Here is a 7,850-nt window from a genome sequence, read left to right as displayed (position 1 = left end):
AGCAGTTGCCCGCAGGGCAGCCAATGAGCACGCGAGATGGCATGCTCTAGGTCTGCTAGCTGCTGCACTGCATTGACAATGAATGCAAAATTAAGGATAATTTTTTGGCTTCAATATCTCGAGAAGATGAATCTTTCCCGTAGCGTAAGCTAAACTTACGCAATACTCGTCCCTCTCTAGAGAGAACCGAGGTTACGTAAGTAACCGAGTATCGTTTTAATTAATTACATTTTTAATTTGAATTACATTTTATGAATTAAACAGCTCTTAAACATACTTTATCACCAGAAAAAAAGAGGAAATAACCTGTTAAACATGAAAGTATTTTACAATCCTTTAAGACATTTCTCCTTATATAGAACCTTGTTGGCATAAATAGTTCTTAAAGGTGCAGTGTGTAGTTTTTAGCGGCATCTGGTGGTGAGGCTTGCGAATTGCAAACAGCAAGTCACTCACGGCCTCTCCCTCCATTTGCAAACACGATTTCGAAGCTACGGTGGCCAATGTTGGATAAAGTCAAAGAGGATAAAGTATGTCTGAGTCTGAGTCAGCAGAGAGTAGCAAGTCAAGCAATGAGGTTTTTTTGTGTTATATTTTATATTAAATTGTGTTTACTTAATTATTCAGTAAAACCACATGTTATTGCGATTGTTATTTTTAATTGTTCATCATTGTGTTAGTGTTTTATTCACTGACTTTACCATAGCTTGTTTCCATGCTAGTTAGTACAAGATAAGAGCTAAGGATAAGAGCATCAAAGCAGCTACGTAAGAGGAAATAGTTAACGTTACGATTTCCGAGGCATCACTCGGACAGCATTGTTTATACACGGTTTCAGAGTCAGGGACAACCTGAATACGTACCAGAGGTAACTGGAAGAGGGAGAGGGAAAGGTAGAGGGAGAGGAAGAGGAAGAGGGCGGAGAGGCAGAGGTGTTGGAGGTGCAGTCAGGGAAAGGAGAGGCAGAGGAGGACCTACCCGGATCGATGGCTCAATAGAGGATGAAGAAAGAGTGTTAGCCCTCCAAAGGAACCGGAGAGCTGTTACCGAGGTTTCTATTTATAAAGTTATTGTAACGTTATTATATTCTGACCTGTCTGCACTTTATGACATCAAAGCACACAGTGATAACGTTATTTACATAGTAGCTCTGTTCACATGTACCCCTGGTACTGTAACGTTAGTTAGTAGTTGAATGTTTTCATAGTGTAACCTGTCATTTCCAGGGCAACAATGATTATATGAAGCCATATTACACAAGTTTAGCAAATACTGGCCAGACTGCAATCCCCAATATGGAACCATATTGTCAACATATTTAATATTTAAAATATGCACATATTTTATCAGAATCAGAAATTATGTATTGATAACCTAAGGGATACTCTGGGTCACATTTGCTAAGCTTGCATGTCAAGATACTAAGGAAAAGAAATCACTATATTAAGTAGGAAATACAATACAATAAACAAATTTTAAAATATAATTCTAAATAAAGTTAATGACGTTGACATAACTTACAACATCAGCAGAAGTGTAATGATAAATAGTGCAAGAGCATCAAATAATAATAGTAATAATGAGTACTGCTATAGTTCATTTTGAGTGGATACAATATTAAAAACAACATTATTGAGACATAGTAACCAGAGTATATAAATAGAGAATATTGCATATTGATTATTTTTCCCTGTGTCCCTTTTCTCCAGAGACTTCTACAGGAGATGACCCTAGAAGAACACAGAGAGCTCTCCAGCCTTCTGCTTGAGAGACAGCCAGGCCTGATCTTTGATGCCTTGATAATGCATCAGCGCAGACACGGTGTTCCACCTTCTGCTGGAGTCCCAGAAGTACCTTGGTGTACTTGTGGTAACTGTCGGGAAATGCCTACGGACCAGGAGAGGAAATGCTGTGGCCAGGATCAAGCAAACTGTGTGAGCCTAATGCCCCACTTCTCCCAGTACTGCCTTGAAGAAGGCTTTATTCGCATTCACAGACAGTACCGGGAGGACATTACGGCATTAGGCAACATCAGGGAGCCTGGGGATGACAACAGAGAGTACCGTTATGGAGCCTATAGACACTTCATCTATTGGCAACATGGAGCTTTAGGCCAGGGAAACCAACTTGTCATTCCCAGTTGTTGTGTTTGGAGGATCAGGGACAAGTTCCCTGATCCTCAAGGACACTACACTGGTTTTATTCCTGGACTATGAATTTCCTTCCAGGCCCTCTGGCATGTTCATAGAGTTTACACAAGTACTCACAAATCTGCCTCAGCATCATCAAGGCATCAAACAAATGTACATATTTAATATTTGATTTATTACTTTTCTATATAGATTTATTAATATTGTTCCCGTCTTTATTTAATTTTAATCTATGTTTTCTAGTTATATATTTTGTTATAGTTGTTCAACTGCAGTTCTATGTTATTGAAAAAATAAAAGTTAAGAAATAGTAGAACATGGTGTTTTATTTTACATTATATACATTTGAACATGTTTTTATTAAAGTATGACAATTTCAAACTTTGCCTTCAAATTATCAAAATCAATTTTATTTTTTTATATTTACATAATATGGTACATCTGTAGCCTTACTTATCATTACTTTTCAAAATTGAAAACTTTAATTTGGGCTACCTACTGAAAATAATATGCGCTGTTAACAGTGTACTTAGCAGAATAAGATGAAACTAGTTGAAAGCTATGACTTTGTCGTTGAATTGAAGTTCTTTCCATCGTGATCCTGCTTGACAAGGACACATGCAAGGTGATCTCCTATGGGGATCCTTCCACATCAGATGCTGGTTGGAGTAATGGTCCTGTTGAATACAGTGCCATCACACAGTTACAGACTATATTGTACAGCAAATATCATTCATTGACATGTAATAGGGTACAATATAGTTATCAAATTTTTTATTACTTACCTAGACCTCTTCTGACTTGTCTCTGCAACAAGTCAGATGTGGCTGGTGCAGGTACGGGGGGCACCAAACCAAGCCGTCTGGGGTCATCTGGTCGAAGGCTCCTCCTTCTAGGCATCCCCACTCCGCTTGTGATTCTGTTATTCACAATCCTTTTTTGCAGCTGGGAAATGTATCCATATGTTTTTTTCTGATTTCATGGCATATACACTGTATCTTCTAGCGTTCTTCTTATACAATCTTTTGAAACTGAAAATACACAAATTATAATCATAAACCATCAAATTGTCAGTAGATCAAGAGACAACCAAGAGTGTAAAGACAATCCATTGCTTAAAAAACAATTTGTCAAATATTGTATTTTGAATTTGAATTTTATATAATTGTAAAACATACATCTCTTTGCCATCCAATGTTTTCATTGTTGGTCGGTTCAGGTGGAAATTGTAGTCCAAAGCAGCAAGCAGAATTCTTGCCTCATACACTGGAGGGCTGAAAGCATAGCGCTTGCTAGCATACATCAGGATGTGATTGTTGAATGACTCTAGGTCTGCAGTCGATCTAATAGAACAAACAAACAAAGAAATGCATACTTCTGTGTACATGAGCAGTAAACACAAACATTAATAAAATACATTAGTCTAAAAAACTATAGCCACACTACCTGAATTTCAGATATTTGTGGACATCTTTCTGCCACCTCTTATTTAGAACTATATCCACTAAAGCTTTGTGGCACTGGGAGTCTCTCTGGATCCACACCTTTTCCCGTATTTGCTCTGATTCAAGGTGCCCGTGTTTACAGCTTCCCATAGTCCATGTGTGAATGTTGCAGACATGGTGAAGGATGCTTACCCATAATGCCTTCAAAACATAAAAACACAATTTTAATATGTCTTTAATATAGCAATTAATGAGAATACTCAAAGATAATAAAAATAAAGTGTGCTTACAAGAAATTGCTCACGTGTGTCGGCAGTCTTGCAACACCACCAAAAATGGTTGACTATGTCCTTCAGCCAGTTCAAGAGGATGGACTGTCCTTTTATCTTTGCTGCCTTGAAAAGATAAAAAAAGTATATTTCTGTTAAATACAGGAATTCAAATATAGTCTTTGTGTAGAGTTAGTACACTTACTGCTGCTATTTTTTTTGGCAATGTTCTTTGCACCATGCCACATGTCCAGACTGTGATGAATTCCAAGAGCCTTGTATTTGCCTTTCTCTGGATCTATGAAGTGGTAAATAATGTTATGTTACTATATTATTTAAATTACTAATATACTTATGCATTCATACAATATATCACTTGAATACTTACTCATAAGGGCACCAATCTGGGCATGGGCATCCGTGCAGATCTCCACAAGCTTTATCTCTGATGTAAGCTTGTCCACAGTCTGGATGAAACCCTTCTTCTCCATGACGACTGAGTTCCATGATGTTTGCCGCTTGTCCATGGTTGCAACATGTATGATCTCCTTGGTCTCATTCTCCATAGCGGTGTAGCTGCAGTATTGTGCACAGTGACCAGGAGAGTAATTTCTGCCATCCGCTGAAATATAAATATAGTATAATAGAAAAAAAAAAAATGAATTGCTTCCATACTGTCATTGCTTAGTGTATTCAATAGCTATGTTACATAATACAGTATCAACTACACACCAAGGATAACAACATCTTTCCCTTTAAGCCGACAAAGAGCCTCTGTCCTTCTCTCTTCCCAGAAGTCCTTTATTGAATTGACGCAGTAAGTGTCCTGAATGGAGAAGGTGTTCCTGTTCACCATCCCCATGTTCATGAATTGGAACAAGAGGGCAACTTTTGCAAAGTTGTTGCCAGACAACAAAATGTTGGTGGATAAGAGAAAATCTCCAGCTTGCATTCCAAACTTCATTGCAGGCTGGGAATTCCACCTCCACAAGCTGTGTCCATTAGGACAGATCTAAAAATCACATAGAAGAAAAATTTGGTTTTGAAATGTACAGCACTGCCTTGTTGTATAAACTTTCATTTTATACTAATTGTAAGTTGTGGTATTCTGAGATTGTTTGGCTTTACCCATTCGATAGAAACTGATGTGCCCCTGGTGGTGATGTTGATCTCAAAGGGTGCAACAGAGTTGCACGCCGCACCAGTCCTCAGAAGTCCAGTGCATTTCTCCACAGGCAGAATCAGAAATGTAGTCAGTTGTCTTAAGCAGTTCTCATACACTATGGAGGCTCTGACACCTATGATGTCATCTTCACAAAGGACATTCGGAGGTTCTGGGAAAACAGGGTCATAATCGCAAGGAGAAGGCTCATCAAGAGGGTCTTCATGTGCAGGCATATCATGTCTCATCTATTCCAATAACAGGAAGTCCATCGATAGAGTGTGCTCTCTTCAGTGCTCCACCCATTCTGTTGAGGCACAAAAATCTGTAGTAAACAGACAACTCAATTGCAAATAGAGAATGACAAATAACACACCGTATCGAAATTGGTGGAAGATACTCTTCATCCGAGCTGAAACCATTCTGCCCATCATCTCTTTCAAGCGAGTAAGGGGAAGCTTCATCTGCCCAATCAATTCTGTACATAATGACAACTTCCAGTAAAAAAAAAAAGTTCTCAACTAATTTACATCAAAAATAAAAATAATAATTATGAAGTAATACTTACACACTGTTCATTGGGTCATTGAAAACACTTTCCTCCAATTGCTCCTCCAAAATGCTCATGTCGTGTAAGCTGAAAAATAAATAAATATATGTTAAGAACATTTGGAGAAAAGCAATACATGGCTAAAACGTTAACATGTAATGATGTGTACATGTTACCTTTGTTCAAGGCCCTGAATTTCAGTGGCTTCTACAATGACATCAAGATGCTCATCTCTGTAAAGAATTACCAAAGAAAGTTGATAATATATCCCACATATGTACATTCAACACTAGATATAGACCAAATATAAATTCAAATTACACAATAAATCATAATGATCATGTTTATAATCAAAGATATTAGGACAAAATTAATACATCATAATGCATGTTTTACCTGTCTGTTCCACTGGAAGCACCTATACTAGACAATGCTGGAGCTGGGACTTGAAAAGGTTTTATCTTCAAGGGAGTTGATGTTGCAGGACCTGTCTCGTACCTGGAGAAAAAACATCAGCATCAATAAATGAAGTGCTACATGACACAGTCGTATACGACTGTAATACATTACTGTATTGTAATTCACAATGTGTAACATCTTGTTATGGTTAGCTCATCGGGCCTAATAAACTGAACATCCCAAAAAATATGACATCTAGTGCAAGTATGATCACCGACAGACAACATAGCAAACGTAAGCCAAGAGTGTGTAACATTGTCACTGTTTCTATACAACAGTCATCATATAAACCACATCATAGATAATGTTTACAAATCCATAGTCAGATAAGGATCAAGGTCCTTAATATGTAATATAATTATACTAATCAGCTAATTGTCTCACGAACGTAACCAGCAAATTTCTTCCCACATAGCAAACCCATAATACAGCGAGGGAGAAGAACTAAGTTACATGAAACAATCTAAGTTACATATTTTACAAAACTGACACTTGGTGTCTATGGCTAGCTATGTCTAGGTATTGCTAACATTATCAAACAACAGTTTTAATTTTGAATGTTAAAGTTTGAATATCTTACCTGTCCAGCAGAAAACAGGCAACCTCGGCGTCGCTTTGAAAGCCCTTTTCCCTCATAAGACCCTTCCTTCTGGGAAAAGCCACACCGATGTTGATCCGCGATTTTTGTCTACGATTCTGCCTTATTTTTCTAGACGCTTCATCATACTTTCTCTTCTTTGAAGCAGATTTACCCGATTTCGAATCTTTTCCTGAACAATAACTGTGGTCCATCATTCTCCACAAATTCTGCCGCGTCTTTTTCTGCTGCTTCCTATTCCGGTTATATACGAAACGCGCTCTGTAACGATGTTTGTCCGCTGTCGGCTACAGTAGAAATATGACGTCACAACATGGCTACCTTCATAGAAGGGGATTCCCACGCCTATGTAGATATAAACGACTCATTCTAAGGTAATACAAACTTTACGGTTCATTAAGTAAGGTCTTTATACACCACTAAACACATTGTTATGGATTTTATATTGCATTTCTGTCAATAAATCCACAGAAATATTACACATTGCACCTTTAAAATTAGTTCAGAATCCTAGTTACAGAATCCTGTACACGTTTCTATATGCCAGCAGTTCTTAAACCTGTCCTGGAGTACCGCCACCAGCCCTGCACATTTTGAATGTCTCCCTGATCTATAACACCTGATTCGACTCATGAGCTCATTAGTAGAAACTGCAAGACCTGAAATGTGTGTGTCAGATAGGGCTGGTGGTACTCAAGGACAGGTTTGAGAACCACTGCTATAGGCTATAGAACCTCACTGAACCTGTTTTCTAAGGCTATGTTTACACGGAAACGATCTGAAGAAAAAACGCAAACGTGACGTTGCGTTATCACTTTTTATTCTGCGTTTAGACGAGCGTTATGGTTGGGAAATCCGCGTGCATATGGTGACGCAAAAGTGTGTGAAATTCGATGTAGTATGCACTCCAGGCAGCTAGGTGGCAATGTGAAGCACTGCCACACAACAACACCATATCTTAGAATATTTTGTACAACTGTTGAAAAGACTCTTGTATGTTTTTCAGAGCTGCTAGGTCAAATTGAAGGTCCGACGTATGGAAATAATCTGACATGTTGGTTGTTATTTTCCTGTACTGGCGCATGCATGTGACGTAAACGCGTACGCGACGAGAGCCACCGTGAGCAGATTTGCGTTTTTACCGTTTAGACGGGAACGCGACGGTGGAGCGTTTTTAAGATTTCCACTCTGGAGGGTGGTTTCACTTTTTTGCGTTT

General features: G+C 38.4%; 2 protein-coding genes across 4 annotated transcripts; one reads left to right on the top strand and one right to left on the bottom strand.

The window, feature by feature from the left end:
* The first annotated feature begins 784 nt into the window (after window positions 1-784).
* LOC130085457 (P2X purinoceptor 7-like) lies at window positions 785-2,596 on the top strand. Its single transcript, XM_056251221.1, has 2 exons — window positions 785-1,051; window positions 1,710-2,596. The coding sequence occupies exon 2, from the start codon at window positions 1,725-1,727 to the stop codon at window positions 2,214-2,216; it is 492 nt and encodes a 163-aa protein (XP_056107196.1). The 5' UTR covers window positions 785-1,051; window positions 1,710-1,724; the 3' UTR covers window positions 2,217-2,596.
* A 72-nt stretch (window positions 2,597-2,668) lies between these two features.
* On the bottom strand, window positions 2,669-7,129 carry LOC130085456 (uncharacterized). 3 transcript variants are annotated; one of them, XM_056251218.1, is made up of 12 exons: window positions 6,616-7,129; window positions 5,973-6,074; window positions 5,753-5,809; window positions 5,595-5,663; window positions 5,403-5,504; window positions 4,993-5,333; window positions 4,597-4,876; window positions 4,253-4,486; window positions 4,070-4,162; window positions 3,886-3,990; window positions 3,597-3,796; window positions 3,329-3,493 (listed from the first exon to the last, which is right to left on the bottom strand). In XM_056251218.1, exons 6-10 carry the CDS (start codon window positions 5,272-5,274, stop codon window positions 3,896-3,898), a joined length of 984 nt encoding a protein of 327 aa, XP_056107193.1. In that variant the 5' UTR covers window positions 5,275-5,333; window positions 5,403-5,504; window positions 5,595-5,663; window positions 5,753-5,809; window positions 5,973-6,074; window positions 6,616-7,129; the 3' UTR covers window positions 3,329-3,493; window positions 3,597-3,796; window positions 3,886-3,895. The 3 variants fall into 3 exon arrangements, with proteins under 3 accessions (XP_056107194.1, XP_056107193.1, XP_056107192.1); XM_056251217.1 differs by having other exon boundaries at window positions 3,900-3,990; XM_056251219.1 differs by lacking the exons at window positions 4,070-4,162; window positions 4,253-4,486; window positions 4,597-4,876; ... (1 more) ...; window positions 5,403-5,504; window positions 5,595-5,663 and adding exons at window positions 2,669-2,827; window positions 2,936-3,181 and having other exon boundaries at window positions 3,900-3,939.
* Between the last annotated feature and the right edge of the window lie 721 nt (window positions 7,130-7,850).

This window comes from Rhinichthys klamathensis, unplaced genomic scaffold (assembly GCF_029890125.1).
Source record: "Rhinichthys klamathensis goyatoka isolate OS25496 unplaced genomic scaffold, OSU_Roscu_1.1 h1tg000079l_1, whole genome shotgun sequence".
In the NCBI taxonomy this organism is placed as follows: domain Eukaryota; kingdom Metazoa; phylum Chordata; class Actinopteri; order Cypriniformes; family Leuciscidae; genus Rhinichthys; species Rhinichthys klamathensis.
The sequence above is the reverse complement of the archived record's forward strand: the minus strand, read 5'-3'. Positions and strand labels throughout refer to the sequence as shown.